Source organism: Myotis daubentonii, chromosome 6, assembly GCF_963259705.1.
Source record: "Myotis daubentonii chromosome 6, mMyoDau2.1, whole genome shotgun sequence".
In the NCBI taxonomy this organism is placed as follows: Eukaryota; Metazoa; Chordata; class Mammalia; order Chiroptera; family Vespertilionidae; genus Myotis; species Myotis daubentonii.
In genome coordinates, this window is record NC_081845.1 from 11,682,927 (window position 1) to 11,699,847 (window position 16,921).

Genomic DNA, 16,921 nt, shown 5'->3' on the forward strand with positions numbered 1-16,921 from the left:
GACTGAAGGGTCCCAGGTTCGATTCTGGTCAAGGGCATGTACCTTGGTTGCGGGGACATCTCCAGTGGGGTGTGTGCAGGAGGCAGCTGATCGATGTTTCTCTCTCATCGATGTTTCTAACTCTCTATCCCTCTCCCTTCCTCTCTGTAAAAAATCAGTAAAATATATTTTTAAAAAAGAATGGATGGGACGAATCTCAGGGTTCCACCTAGTCCAAAGGTGGCACAACATGCTGAGAAATGAAAAAAAGGAGGAGGAATTGGGAGAAGAAAATAATGAATTAAGTATTAGACATGTTGACTTCAAATTGTTAGGAGAACAAGCAGGTAGGTTGGTTAGAGAGTAACCTGGACTATGTAGCTTTGGGAGGTGTTTGGGTCAAAGTTAAGACATGAAGTTGGCCTTGGTCATGGCTCAGTTTTTTGACATCCTCCGGTGCACCAAAAGGTTGCTGTTTTGATACCTGGTCAGGGCACATGCCTAGGTTGCAGGCTTGAGCCGCTGGTGGGGGCATGCAGGAGGCAGCTGATTGATGTTTTGCTCTCACATTGATGTTTTCTCTCTGTGTCTCTCTCTGTCCTCTCTCTAAAAATCAAGAAAAATATTTTAATGATCTATCTTTAATAAATACATGAATTTAGATAATATTGTAGCCAGAGGTGTGTTGACACAAAAGAGATTTAGATTGAGACTGGGAGTCTGTGGAATACCTACATTTAAAAGTCAAGTAGAGGAAGACATACCAGCAACAAAGACGAAAACTAAATGGTGAGGGATGTCAGAGTAGGACCAAAAGAGCCTTTGCATCAGATTGAAGAATTTTGCTAATTGAAAGCTTTAAAATATCATGGAAATGAAGACAAATTTTAAGAACGAGAAATTATACCACAAATGTTATTAAGATTCAAGGGCAGTGAATGCTTAAAAATGACCATTGAATTTGACAGGTAAAAAGTCACAGATAACTTTTCTATGAATTATATCAGCAAAGTGATGTAACTAGGAGCCAGTTTTGAGTAGATTCAGGACTAGCGGGTCACAAGTCAACAAGGGCATTATCCTTTCAAACACTAGGTTGTGGAAAGGAGGGGGTAGCTAGAGAGAATATCAGCATTGGAGTCATTGTTATTTTGTGTGTTTAACTGTTTTATAAGGATGGGAGTGATGTGAACGTGGCATCCAAATCTTTATCACCAGCCCTGACCTATCCCTTGACCTCAGAGTCTTACATTCATATGAATGTTCGATACATTTTGAAATTATTCCAGTCACTACAAATTCAATATTTCATCTTCTACTCTTAACCTGTCTTCCACCTGTATTCCATGTCACCCTTCAATAAACCAAACTAGAAGCCTATATGTTATCCTTCACCAACTACTTCAAGTAAACAGTCACCTCTTATACAGCTTGATTGCATATACATATGTATTCTCCTTTCTGTTCCTGGGATAGATCCTAAACGTCCCTCAGCTAGACTCCATTCTCTATCCTGCATCAGAGTGATCTTCCTGACATGGACCTTGGAACCTATCATCTTTCTACCAGATACTTTTATGGCCACCTTTTACCCACATGGTGAAGACCTAAGCTCCTTATAGAAGAACTCCAGTCTTTAGCATTCATTTATGGCCAAAATGACTGCATTTCCCTGAACATACCTTCTCAACATCCTTTCTGCTGCTGCTCCCACTCCCCCCCTTTACCTGGAACAGCTTTCTGTACTTTTTGATGAGCAAACTCTTATTCATCTCTCAGGACTTCATCTATATATTATATCCTTTATTTGGACTTCTTTGTAACCCTCCCATCATCTCCCAGGGTGGCTAAGTGCCACTTCACTAAACTGTTCTAGGGCCCTACGCATATTACAATCATAGAATTCTCATACTGAATTGGAGATGTCTACGTGTTACTGTCTTCTCCTGGATTTTGAGCTCCCTGGAGTCAGGAATGATGCCTTGATCTTCCTATTCCTTTGTATTTAGCATATCAGCTGGCACATGAAAACTGCTCAAATGCTTGTTCAACTGGACTGAGCAGGGGGGTGGGGTGAGGAGGTAAAGATGCTCAAGAGACAAGGAGAGAACCCTACAAAGAGGTTTGAAAGAACTGGTAGAGGATAGAATAAGGATGCTATATTATGGGCTAGTTTTGAACAGAAGAGATACCTTTAGCTATGTGCTTAAGGGGAAGGAGGTAAAGATGGAAGCAGATGGCAGTGGTAAGGAATAAAGTGAGTTGCAGGTTGAGGGATCTACTTTCTTTGTTAAACAAGTGGTTGGAAATGGGGGTGGTGTTCAATCAAAACTTGGTGAAAATAGTGGCAGCGAAGAAATGCATAGAACACAGTTGCCCGGAAAGTAAACGCGCATCTTAAATGCAAAGACCCTAGATACATTTTATTCTGGGACATGCAACCTCTTAGGATGCATTCATATGCTTGAAATTCGTTTCCGAGGCCGAGTTTTAGGTGCCCCTGTAACATTCTCGTTGCATATGTGCGCACATGCTTGCGTCTGGAGATCTTTGCTCTTGGGCCAGGCTGCAGGCTTGCCACCAGGGCCGGGGTTGGTGGCTGTGCTGTTGCTGTTGGTGGAGTCCAGTGAAAAATGGCTCGTGGCCAGGCTGCCTGCGCTGTGGGAAGAGTAACTATACACTGTCTGGAGAAAGGCAGATTTTGTGTTAGTCTCTTGCTTACAAAGAATAACATAGCATTTGGGGAAGAATGTGCAACACAGGATCCCGTAGTTAGATATTAAAATAACGATAATCTCCACAGCTGGCAAATATTTACCAGAGGTGGTGGCATACACAGGGATGAATGTGATCCAAGCTATGAAGTAAATGAGCATGCCAAATGTGATGAATTTGGCTTCGTTGTAATTCTCGGGTAATTTCCTGCCTTTGAAGGCAAAAAGGAAGCAGATGAAGGCCAGGATGGCAATATAGCCCAGCATGGTGCCAAAGGCAAGGATGGACCCCTCCTCACATTCCAGGATAATGACTCTGGGCAGGGAGACGTTCTCTTCCACCGTAGGGGCTGCAAAGATTAGCCAGAGGGTGCAAATGGCCACCTGGATACCTGTGCACGTGAAGATGATGGGGATCGGTTTATAGAGGCACTTCAGGAAGTTCTGTAGCTTGGGATCGAAGCTGAAGGCAAGCAGTATTTTCAGGGACTTGGTCAAAATGCAGGAGATGCAGAGAGCGAAGCTCACGCCAAATAGCATCTGCCGTGTTTTACACGTGAAGTCTTGTGGTTCTCCGACGAAAAAGCCGGTACTGGCAAAATTGAGGACATGACAGAGGAGGATCACGTAGCAGACCATTAATCCCCCAGATGATTTCACAACGGGCGTGTTCAGGTTTCTTGTAAATATTATGCCAACAGCCAGAACAAACACGATTCCCAGCAGGGAGAGTGCCAGGAGCAGGACAGCCAGGGCATCATTCCAGCTGAGATACTCCACTTCCTTTTCGAAGCACGTGGTGCTCTTTAGAGGGGCCCAGTGAGTTTCGTTGTTGCATAAAAGGCAGTGATCCATGTCTGAAAGACAGAGGAGATTCGGTTACATTGCACACATTCAAACGAGGTGATTGTCCAGCATCCTACAAATAGAATTCTTCTCAGCCATAGATTGGACTAGAAAATGGATATAGATAATGGTCACAATGGTTACTTATTAAAATAAAGCCTGCACCGAACCCAAAGAAAGTGAGAGAGTACAGATGAAGGCGAGGGAAAAGGAAGAAAGGAAGAAAAAAAAAAAGGAAGAAAAAAAGCCAGCTAGGCTGTGGGGTTTTAGGAAATTATTATACTCAGGATAGATTTTAGTCTGTTGTGAACTTGCTATTATAGGTGGCTGTTCAGGGGACTCTGTTGAGAATAAAAGATTTAGAATCAGACATATCCTCAAGTCCCTTTCTCTGTCACCTGTGAGTCCTGTAATATTGAACAAGCTCATTGAATTTTCCGAGCCTATTTGCAGTTTTCTTAAAAACTAAAAGCCGACTGTGTCATTGGGGTGCTGCCTTCAGTGAGATTATAGATATGAGGTGCTTTGTGCGGAGCATATCAGGCTATAGACACTGTGGTGGGAGCTGCTATTGTCAAAGAGGCTGCAGTTCTTTTAGAAGCAGAGACAATATGGCTGGGTCACCCCAACGCCCTCTGTAAGCGAGATAACACAAGATTGTAATCAATGACAGTTGATAAGAGTTAAAGTTTATTTTCCCTGGCGGGGAGGAGGGGGTGTTAGTGGCACTGAGCCTCTCGCTCGCAGTGATAAGGTTGGAAATGATTTATGCTGATTCTGACCGCAGGTGCAGCACTGATAGTTGATAGCGTGGAGTTTCTGGCAGGGTGATTGCATTTGCTCCCCATTTCCACCCCCTAATGATGGGGTCCCGGCTACTTCTAAGAAGCCTTGCTATGAGCGTCCATCTGCTTCCACTCCACAGTGCCCATTCAGCGTTATACAGCACCTGTGTTCTCTTCCTCCTTAACCTCAAATAGAAACCTTGTGTTTCTATTTATAAACTCTACATTCCCAGCCTCCTCCTCTTACCAAATCCAATTTCTTTACAAATATCCTTTCTTCCCTGTCTTTCCTTTACCATGGCTGCCAGTGTCTGCCATTTTATTCATTCAGCCAACATTTATCGGCCTTGCCTGTGTAAAGGGCTGCGCACTGGAGGAACAGGAGATGATATCCTTTCAGATTAGCCTACATCCTTGCTTTTCCTCCCAAGTTGTGCTCAGTCTTTTACACTTGTTCTTGGAAGCAACTTGCCCTGGTTAGCAAAAGACAACCCAGGTTGTATCCTTGAAAGACTTTGTGCATCTTTATGAGAAATAAATGCTATGTACTCGCTTGTTGTTTTTATTTATCCCACTTGGCAAACAGTCGTAGATACTGTTTCGCCTGGAAACGCCCCCTCCTGTCCCCCCTGCCCAATTACCTAATTATTTATGCAGCACAGCACAGCCCAGTTTGAGATAAATGGCATTTTTGCAAAACGATGACAGAACATGGATATTGGAATGTTTACATTGGGATGCTTCTCCTTGGAGCCAATAAGAAAAAAGAATAAGCATTCAGGGGCTATTCAGGTTCTGGGGTTCTCAGCTTTTATAGGACAAATAGGAATGCTACTATTAACAAGGGAATAGGATGCTTTTAAGGCAGCTTGAACTTATAAAGTACTGATCCTCCTTTCAGGGTTCCGGAGGCTGCTGGCCTCACTCCTGTTCTCTAATATGTGTATATTGCTCTGTTGCTGTCAAATTGGTAACAGGTTTTGGCAAATGATCAGTTAGTAGCATCCAATCTCTGTCAATAGTTCACCCCCTTGTCTCACAGAAGGTTCTTTTTCAGGCTTCACTGTTGCCTCGGGGTAAGAATAATGAGATCTCCCGGGTAAGCAAACCTCTGTATATACATCGATTTCTATCGTGCTTGGCTTAGTTATTCAGCATTGGTTATTTATAGCTATGGTGCCCCAACTGCAAGTCGGCATGTCTGTGTGGGAGATACATGGATAAAAATGGACAGAGGACATGCACTGTTTTAAGAATGCTGGAGAGGAAGCCAGTTGAGGGTTTGTCATCTTCCCTTGCATGTGAAGTTACTTTCACATCCTTACTATGTATTGGTTGCCTGTCTGCTGATATAATAGAGCAAATTGCAAGATAAAATGAAATCTCACTGCTGTTTCATCTGGGAGAGAAGCATGAGATGCTTCCCCCTCCCCCAAATGAAAAAATAATCCAAAATGGAATTCCTATAAACACAATATCAGCCTAAGAGAAATGGTCGAGGCGTGTCACTGCCCAGGCTGCAGTGACTAGAATTACCCGTCTGGTTACTGTAGTGGTTTTCAGGGCAGTTCACACATTCATAGCAGCAGGTGTGCTGACTTCTGGTGGTTTTCTTCATTTGCCCAGGACTGCATTCCTTGGAGCATTTGGATTGAATTTGCTGCAAAATGAAAAGAAATACCAAATAGGTTTTAAAAAAGATTTATTTTCACTAACTTGGACTTCATTTAAAGATATATTTACTAAATAGTATTTTGGTCTTTTAAAAAATAGTGTCATCGGATTGCATTGTGATCTGGAGGAATGTGAATAAGTCTAAAAAAATAAGAAAATACCGTAGATAGTAAAACTGCCTTATGGGTCCTCCAGAGAAAAACTTTTAATCTGAAGTACCCACACGCCTGGAGGATGTTTGGCTACAACCGCAGGACTCACCATGAGACAAGCCGAACATCATCACAGGGATAACAGTGAAACCTTTCTTCCCAGCAACATGGCCCTTTGTATCCCCCCACATAAGAGACGGCAGAGACATGATAGCTTGGGGATGTCAATAGATTTAGGGTTATCTGATGTCTTGGACTATGGGTTCTGCTGAGTTACCAGAAACGGTGATAGCCCAACTAGCCTGCATATTGACAAGAGGATCTTGAAATCTTACCTCACTGATCTCAGGTATTATTTGTTTTTGCTACCTCCATGAAATATTTATTTATGGGTGTTTCCATCAGAAAGGCAAACTGCTCTCTTTCTCTTTTATTTTTTATTAATCCTCACTGGAGGATATTTTTTCCTTTGCTTATTTTAAGAGAAAGTGGAAGGAAAGGAGGGAGGGCAAGAACGAGAGAGAGGTGTGAGAGAAATACATCAATTGGTTGCCTCCTGGGGCCTAGGATAGAATCTGCAGCCCAGGTGCATGGCCTTGACTGGGAATTGACCCTTTGGTGCGTGGGCTGATGCTCTCACCATTGAGCCGCTAGCTAGGGCAGATGGTTACATTTTAGGAAAGGCAGAAAGTGAACCACATTTTCTGAGAGAGAGAGAGAGAGAGAGAGAGAGAGAGGAATTGAGGGTGTGTATGTACAAGGGACAAAAACAAAAGTTGGCTATGGAATTTAAGGAAAGAAGTTGGGAACAATGAATAGGTTATAGGATCACTGGAGGCCCTGGTGGTGGGGTCAAGGACTTCTGCAGTTGAGGTACCAATTAATTTGAGTGCTACAGAACAACCTACAACACAATTACCTTAAGATTCCTGAACTCATTTTTTGTTTCCTGGTCTGTGATGATAAAGACATTATTCTTCAAGTCATATTGTGCCATCTTGGTGATAGTCATGTGGCCATTGACCTCCTTCCAGAACACAACATCATATCCAGTATTCATATCCCCATGGGCATCAAAATAAAATGACGTTCCTCCATCCGTGAATGTCACATTTTTCAGTACATCTAATAACTATAAAAAATAATAGAAACAAACACTAATAGAAATATTGTAAGTGTATCCATTATATCAATTTTAAAATTATAACACTGCCTTACAAGAAACATCATCTACAAGTTTTAAAAAAAGACATCTCGAATCAGTGAGTGTGGTAACTCGTTGCAAAGGTTCTTACCTTTTAGACAGCAATTTGAGAACTCCAGCCTCATTTATACCAAAGTCTTGCTCTGTGATTTGAGAAGCAAGTTAATGTTTATGGATGGTAGCTTCTCTAGACCATAACATTGAAATCTGAGCATATTCATTTTTCACATCTCAGAATGGGCCCTCTGGGGGAGATGCCTGGACTCTAACTCTGGTTCCATATCTAATTAGTGGTGTGATCTCAGCAGTTACAATTTTTCCTAGGTCTCAGCTTCTCCATTTGTAAAATGAAGTAAATGAAACCTACCTTATAGGGTTTTTGGAAGGATTAAATATAATTATGAATGTAAAGAGTGCCCAATATCTGGCACAGATTAAGGGTTAATAAAGGCTATATTAATACCTATTATACCTGTAATTAATTAATGGGGACAATATGCAAACAAATAAAAATATTTTGTCTATCAACTAACAATGTCATCTGACATTCATATGTTACTTGCTAATACTCAAATCTGTGATACCTTTTTACTTCATAACAACTTGGTGAAGCATGTTGAACAGGGATTATCTCCCTCTTTTCTTATATGAGGACCCCTAGCCAAGAGGCAATGGGACTTATCTGAGGACACACATCTTGACTTTCATTATATGGTCTTTCCATTGCACCTAATAATATATTAATTCAAAGTCTTCTCACTAGTTTTTTTCTCTCTGACTCACAAGTAATCACTAATGTGCCATCTGTCACTATGAAAGGTAGCAGAAAGCATCTTTTCTCTCTAGAATCACAATTGGCCCGGGGCTTGGCCCAGTCTGAGCAGGTAATTCAAGCAGTCGTTGCCCTGCTCACCTCCCCAAACTGAAGGCTGAGGGGACTGAGCTACAAACCCGGGAGGTGGCCCAGTAACAGCAGCACCCTGCTCTTGGGCATGTGCTGAGTAGCATCCCCATCAGAGAAGTCTGGTTGATGGGTGTGTGTAAGGGAACTGCTAATGTCCACCCTAAGTCCATACTTGGTTAGTCACACGGGAGGTGTGGATCTTATTATCTCCAATGGTCTTCAACTCTGCTTCAGTGATTGAGTGCAGAGTATAGTGACTTCTAAATTCCATTTAATATATTAATATTAAGTAATTTTTTAACTTGAGGGGATAGAAATGCAATGAAAAATTACTTGTGTTTTTTTTAACCAGCTTGTACAGTGAATACCATGCAACTAGGACAGGAAATGTGTTGCTGACAAATGAGGCAGCCACATTGAGCTTGTGCTGCAGAGGAAGAACACTGGGCATTGGGGGAGGAAAACAGGTTGCAGTTCTGGCTCCTCCGTTAACTTGATATATAATCACGGCTAAGTCAATAGCCTTTGTGAACATGCCAGGCCTGCTCGTTATCTAGGTCTATGATGCCATGTGGCTTTTGTTAGGTGCAAACGCTATGAAACGTGGCAAAAATTATTCTATTTGAATAGAATTATTCTCATTTTATTCCATCTCAGTTAATCATTTATGAATGTTTCTTTCCTTCATTTTTTTGGTCAATAGAATATAAAAAAATCAAGTTGTATTTTAAGGTAAATATATCAGCTGTGACAGTCATTTCAATGACCAAATGTCACTTTAGTAAAATCTCTAAGTATATTGATTTTATTACACATCCCCACAGATTTGATAGTTCATGCAATGAATGTAAATTCATCAGTGTTACATTTAAATAGCAGGATATTAGATTTAACCTGGTGAAATTAACAAAAAAAAAATCCTACTTTAGCAATTTTGTGGAAGAAAAAAACGGAGGGAACAAAAATAAAAGAATAAGTGAGGGCCTGCTGTCAAGATTCCCACCTCTGCCTGTATGTTGATTTTTTTTTTCAGTTCCTTCCTTAAGCAAAACACCTACGCCCCAGTAACTCCGTTCTTTAGGGAGCATATCCTTTTCCACTCTTGTGTTTGAATGATAATTTCCACCTGTTTTTTCCTTGTATTTAATTAGGTTTTACAGGGTAGAGTTCTGACACATATACATACTGTAAATAATGATAACATTGTACGATGTACATAAGTGTAATTCTGTGCTTGTTCTTACAGGAAACAGCATGGAGGCAAATAACACAGTGCTTTTCATTACTTGTTAAATATGATAGAACATTTGTCCTACATTAAGGTACAGTTTGTACATTAACACTCCAATTATTAATCTATTAAATGCTTTTTTCCACCAATTATGTATTTATTTTTCATCGAGACTCTGAAATTCACTATAAATTGACACTACAAAATGTAGAGAGTAGGATTTGCATACCCATTATTAGCTAATTCACCTCTGTATGCTAATAACCTGCCTTTGTGAACACAAGTCCAGGAGACCACACCAGATAAGCTGGTGTAGTTGATGCTTTCCATTTCCCTAAGGGTCTGATGCTTCACTCCATCTCCACAAGCAAGCTGTGCTTATGAAACAGAGGTATCTGTGTGAGTAAACTGCAGAAGAGCAGAGGAAGCAGCCTAGTATCTCCAATACCCAACCTATGTGTTTATTTCTTTTGTGAACTTTTCTGTGGTTTAGCAAAAAGCCCACTGGACTAAAGCTGGGGCAGGTTCACTCCTAGCTATGTGGGTGATCATGGGCCAGACCCTGCTGCCGAGGTGCCCTCCATCTCTAAACTCTTGTGTCAGTCACCAGAAACGCTTCCTCTTGTCACTTCTTTCAGATGGAGTGGGAAGAATATGGGTCCTGTGGACCTGCCCTAATATAAAAATTACAGATGATAAAATTTTAGTACAGTAGGCCCTAAAATTTTATAGTAATTATTTTTGTTATCACTCCAAAATCACTCTCTTATTTGAACATGACTCTTCTGACGTCTGGACTAATAGCATACCACCATTGCTACGTAGGATGTCTCATGTAAGTTCTTCCAATTCAACGTCTCCAAAACGCAATGCTAAGTATTTCTTCCTCTGATCAGACCTCCACTCTTCTCTGTTTTTCCACCTCAACAGATGACACCAGTTGCTCAAATATTTGACTCATTTGTAGCAACTTCCATCTATCATCCTTTATATGCAGTTTCTCTCCAAACGCTCTCTGCATTCTTCCCCTTAAATAACCATGCACAGGGTGGGACAAAAGTATGTTTATAGTTATGAGTATGCAAAACTAGAGTTGATGTTTGTATTATTATTTATTAATTATTTTATTATTTCCATAACAACAACTGTAAACCTACTTTCGCCTCACCCTGTACATGTTTCTCCATTCTCATTGTCATACTGTAGCACAAGGCATCCCTATTTTAGCCTGGATGGCCACACTGGTCTTTTTCCCACCCCTAATGGCTTGATTGCATGCCTCACTAGAGAACTTTAGGGAGAAAATTGTCTTAGTTTCCATAATATTTTTAGCACTAAGCAACATGTCTAGAACACTGAGACATCCAACCAATATTTGCTAAATAAATGTATTTAAAGAAGTTTGATTATTAGACATTCCTCTCATTCCACATACATCACTTACTACCTTGTATATCATCAGTTAAAGGAAAATAAAATACTAAAAAGAAAGCCAAAATCATTGATTGTGCTGTCCCTGAATACTGTTCACAAATATCACCAAATGTGGAGCCAAAGTAAGGATTATCCTCAAATATTAGGAGAAATGAAATTCTTTAAAGTTATTTGAAATCTAAAATCATTCAAAAACTATTATTTAAATGTTAGTGAATTTTGCCAGTGGAAAAATAATCTTTAGGAATGTAGCTTTGATTAGTGACCTTAAATGTTGCTGATTTTAAAAGTTTAATGTCTATGGAGATTGCCTCATAAAAAGACAACATTATTTGCATTATTTGTCCTACTGAATATGGCACAGACATAGCTCACTCACATCATGATCAAAGGATCCTCTCTTCCTCTTTCCCATCTGTTTCTGTTTGTTTCTAGATAAACAGACTCCCTGTGACATAAAGGACAACCCCGGGCTTCTAGTGTTTAAATGAAACATTTTAGCAGATTTTGTTTAGATTATACTATTTCCAGGCTTTTCTTCAGAAGGTTTGAGATTTATTCCTGATGTAAAATGCGTTCCCAGACCTTTAGAGGATGAATAGCTCTTGCTATTTGTATTTCTCTTTCCTTATGAGGCTTTTTATGTTAGTGGTTTCATTATGGTGTCCACTTAATTTATAGTTTTTACCAATCCCTTATTAAACATTTTATACTAAAAAGAGTATGTTTTCAAACAGGCACCTTACAATTACTAGGCATATATACTTCAAAGAGAGTTCTAATTTTAAAAAGATCCTAATTTCTGATCTTACTTATTCATTAGGTTTTGTGCCTTGCATTTCCAAGGTGAAAACTAGTTTTAAAATGAACAATTTAAAACACCCTATGACCATCACATGATCCACCAAATGTAAGCTGATCACCTCAGACTCTGGAGCTTGTGCTTGTGGATGTTTAAAATAAAAATTACGAAAGTAGAAATAGCTTGTCCTGGATTCTCACTTGTAAGAACAGAAGAATTGAGCTTTATTCCCAAATTTAAAACAAATATATTTTTGGAACATGATTCTTCTTCAAGGCAGATAAGTTTGGCTTTGAATACATAATACTGAGGAATTTGTTTTTGATGAGTTAAATTTTTCATCAGAAAGCAGCAATTTGCTTTTAAATGACTTGTTCATGGGCATTTAAAAAACAGAATGGAAAAATTTTCACTAAATAGGGCCATATTAAGCTTGTGTTTCTACAAACTAATCAAAGAGAAGAAAGGGAAAGGTGTCTTTTACACACAATTAGTGATTCATTTTACATGGAGATATCAGAGGAACTGTTATGATTGACCTAAAACATTCATTTGAAGAAGACTGCAGTTCTAGAGAGACTGCCCTGAGTCAGAGTCATAACTGGAGGCTTTGGGACTCTACGTCACCAGAGACATCATGAAAAGTAGAGGGTGTGGAGTCAGATGACCCAGACTAGAATCATATTTCTGGCACTTCCTAGCTTAGTTTTCTCATCCATAATCTTTAGTAATGATAAAAAGACTCATTAAGCATCCCTGGTCTATCTTGCGTTTGTTAAGAGCATGAAAAGAGGTAAGTCTTATGAAGCCTTGACAAACTCTAGATCAGATAGAAATCCATAAACTCCAGGAAAATAGCACTATCAACAGAATCTTCTTGGAAAATAGAAGAACACAACTTTTGTGGGTCAGAGTAGGAAGTAAAGGTAAAATAACAGCTCTGTTACCTTCAGTAACAAAAAGCAATGGGTAGAAATTCAGGTTATTGAAACACTGAAGGTGTCGACTAATAAGAGGAATACTAAGAGCATTTCTTCTAACTGCAAATTAAAGCAATGAAAGAAATGGAGGAAATTATGGTCGGGGAATTTTCGTGGGTATGTGAGTTAGTACCTCCCATGGTTGAAAGGCGTTGGGGTTCTCACAGTCTCGAGCTTGGCACAGATCCCGAAGGGCGTAAGCAAGGGCAAACACAGCGAGCTGAATACTGTGAACAAGTCCTGGCTCAGTGTAATCCCACAGGAAGTCATTTCTCAGGGAGAAGTTCCTGTCTATATCCTTGTTAGCCTTGTAGGCCAAAGTCCCCTGAGAATGGTTGAAAATGCATTGACTCAAATCACTGTCTTTGACATAAGCACAGGCAGACAAGAGCATGGCATATTCATTCAAGGGTTTGTTATGATCCCTGGGAAACATATGCAGATTTTGAAGAAAGGACTGGAAAGAGGACACATTCCCTTTTCTAAAGGCAAACCCCACAACTTTGCCGATCTTTTTAATGTTAGGAATGGTGGTAATCTTGATGGCTGTCGACCAATTATCACTAGCAATCCAGACCTTATTTATATTCCTTTCAATGGCTTTACTGAAGAGACTGATAACATGGAATTGCCTCAGAAATACCACAATGACATTAACGCGGGCTTCTGCTATGATTTTCTCCAGTGTCTGATTGATCCTGATTTCAATGGTGTTATCTGAGAGGAAGGCTGGGAGAACTTCTTTGAAGGCTATGCACACGTTATTTGCCATGGTCTGAAGTACGAAAGTGCTGAGAGCCAGGCGTCCATAGTCATCATCTGTGGTTATGATGCCAATCCAGTTCCAGCCAGATTTCTGGATCAGGTGGGCCATTGCTTTAGTTTGGTAGAAGTCACTGGGCACAGTTCGTAAAAATGAAGGAAAGCGAATTTTGTCACTTAGGATTTCTGCCGTTGATTCATAACTCACCTGGAAATTGACAGAATCTTTTAGTTATGGTGTGTAAGAGCTCCAGACGGCTGTGCCTAGTAGGTGTTGCTTGACTCTGAGTAATGATGCCAGAACTTAGTGCACGGCTCTCTAAAATCTCTTCTGGTTCTTCAGAGACCCCTTTCCTTACCTCCTGGTTCTTGGTTTGCATTACAGAGAGAGCCGTAGTTCCACACTCTGCTCAAAGCTTTCTCATCATACTCAGAACAAATGCAAATATGACCACAGTTTACAAGATGCTACATGACCTGGCCTTTGCCTCTCTCTGTAAATGCATTTCTTACCATGCTCCTTTCTGCTCACCTGACCTGGCCATTTTTATTCTTTGGACATGTTAACATTGTACATGATGATTTTTTTTTTAGCCTAGATACTGTCTTTCCTTCCTCCATCTTCCCTTGGCTGCCCCTTCTCATTCAAACACTATCTCTTTGAGAAGTCCTTCTTGACCTCCATTCCCCCTTCCTTCTCACTCTCTCTTTTGTTTTCTTTATAGCACTTGATTGATATTATTTCAGAAACAAGGCAGTTGAGCTCCTCGAAGGTTTGTGTCTGGCCCAAATCATGCTGAAAACGGTCAGAAACTAGACAGACTGAGAAGTGACTACTCCCTTTGTGCTTTGTCTGCTACCTGATCCACATGGGAAACATCCTTTCTTGGACTAGGAGAAAGGAAAGTTTAAAGTAAAAGCAACTTCCTAACTAGTTTCCCAAATTACCCTGACCTTTCATGATAAAGAGTGCAATCAAAACCAGTGGAGGGAGGTAGAACAGAACCTACCTGTGGCATGAGCTGTAAACTCAATATCCTGGAGACAGCCATGCTTATTTCTGAGTAGCCAGCCCCTATGACAGCCTTCACCCTTGGCGTGTAGCTGGAATAGCTACACTTAACCTCCACAATTTCTCTGGAGCAGTTGAACTTAGAAAGAAACCTCAGAGCAGCTGCCATTGCCACTGTCACTTCCGTACAAGTGTCATAGATTTCGTACCCCAGTTTGACTCCAGATAATAATGTTGAATTATTGATCATCTCGATGCTGTGTATCATAGCAAGAGTTTGAAGAAACATTGCTATTTCAAACCTGTTGAGAAAGAAGAATTTTTTGAAATCAGAAATGATATCTCATTTTATCCACATGTCAGCCTCGTAATAGACAGTTTCTGGATCAAGGAAACTTACCTTTCGAAGGGCTAACCTTTATTTATTTAAAAATAATTTTTGATGGAAACCTTCCTAAAAAGGTATATAGAAACCCAGCCCAGCCAGCATGGCTCAATGGTTGAGCTTTGACCTATGAACCAGGAGGTCACCATTTGATTCCTTGTCAGGGCGCATAAGGGAGGCATCTGATTGATGATTCTCTCTCATCATTGATGTTTCTACCTCTCTCTCCATCTCCCTTCCTCTTTGAAATCAATAAAAAAATATTTTTTAGAAAGGATCCTCCCCCCCCGCCCCCCCCCCCACACACACAAAAGATCCCACAGTTTCTCAAGTGGATTCTATGAAACAGGATTTAACCTTTTCTTAATGAATTTTGGGATAATTTTGAGCACTCAGTTTAGTATTCTGCAGTATGAAGATGTGTTTGATTTTCCTTTTTGAATTTAATGTCAGCATTTTATTGCTGTCTGAGCATCTGCGTTTTAGATTCACAAGCCTATGTTTCAATTTTCTGATTCTAATCTGTTGTGGCTGAAAATCAGATTAATAAGGCTCTTAAAAATAAGCTTACAAAGCAGTCTCTGAATAAAAGCCAAGTAGCCTTCTCCTGGGTGAAGTACACTCTTTTGGCTCCAAGGGATTAGCTATTTCTTACTTCAGAGGGCTTTTCCAATTGACTTCTAGGTTTGTGATTATTCCAGAGCACTGAGCTGTTTGATTACTTATTTACTATTATGCCAGTGGTTCTCAACCTTCTGGCCCTTTAAATACAGTTCCTTATATTGTGACCCAACCATAAAATTATTTTAGTTGCTACTTCATAACCGTGATGTTGCTACTGTTATGAATCGTAATGTAAATATCTGGTATGCAGGATGGTCTTAGGCGACCTCTGTGAAAGGGTCGTTCGACCACCAAAGGGGTCGTGACCCACATGTTGAGAACTGCTGGTTAAGCAATTGGCCTAAGTCTACAAAATTAGTTTGCCCCCAAACTGAAATTAGAATTCAAATATCCTGCTCTCCTTAAGGAAAATCTATTTGTAACATCCTCTACGCCCCTTTACTTTTCCATGTTAAGCTGTGCCTGATGTCTTCTCTATAGTTGAGCTTTCACATGTAAAATGTTTAACAAGGAAGGAACACTTTGGGTTGAGGAAGGGCCTTAATTTATCATAAAACAATTAGATAAAAAAAGCAAGGAAATAAATGCAATGTTGACAAAAATGTTAATATACAGAAAAATTTTGAATGTAGTCTATTTTAAATTAAGGATAAAATAATAGATCCATGTTTAAGACAAAAACCATATTGTGAATGATAGAAATGTAAACATGTTAAGTATATTTGTGATGGACAGACTACAGTGTCTTGTTGGTTTTCTCAGCTGACTTCTGGGATTTTTTTCAGGCAAAATAGATATAAACTTATTAGTAAAAACATTCATTGCTTCTGCACTTGGAGGCTAGTTATATACATAGCATTGATAACATCTCTCTTTTAAGGAAGCATAGCAAGACTGTGACAACTTAAAAATATGAGAGTTTAGATTTTATTAAAACAAGTTAGATGTCAATACAAGTACACATTTACATACCTGGTCTCTCTGTGTAAGCTTAAAAATTTAATTGTGTTCTTTAAGGCTTTACTCACCCAACACATTTCTGGATTTCTGGTCGTCTGGGATAATGTTCTGAGGACAGCATTTTTTCATGAATGGCGAACAAACCTCCAATCATGATATGTCCCGGAGAAGTGGCAGCCACGAAGTCATCAGGGGTCCGGCAAGGCTGGGAAGTAGCAAGAATAATCACAAAGCAGGTAATCAGTACAATCAGCAATGCCATGTTTCTAACTCATTTGCTCACTTCATGCAAGTTCTCAGGCAACGTTAAGCTCACAGGGTGCCAACAACATGTAGCTATTTTCCCTGTAAACACCATGGAAGGCGTAGGACAGTGTCAAGGGCCAGAAACACTCAGTACTCAGAGACTTGCTGAAAGTCAGAACAGCTCTTCACCAATAAGAACACATCAGACCTCCTCACACTCCTTTGTG

At 40.0% G+C, this 16,921-nt stretch overlaps 1 protein-coding gene across 1 annotated transcript; it reads right to left on the reverse strand.

Annotated features, from left to right (window-relative positions):
- Positions 1-1,993: 1,993 nt before the first annotated feature.
- On the reverse strand, positions 1,994-16,710 carry GPRC6A (G protein-coupled receptor class C group 6 member A). Its single transcript, XM_059699589.1, has 6 exons — positions 16,517-16,710; positions 14,478-14,781; positions 12,839-13,675; positions 7,070-7,282; positions 5,861-5,984; positions 1,994-3,550 (listed from the first exon to the last, which is right to left on the reverse strand). The coding sequence occupies exons 1-6, from the start codon at positions 16,708-16,710 to the stop codon at positions 2,436-2,438; spliced, it is 2,787 nt and encodes a 928-aa protein (XP_059555572.1). The 3' UTR covers positions 1,994-2,435.
- Between the last annotated feature and the right edge of the window lie 211 nt (positions 16,711-16,921).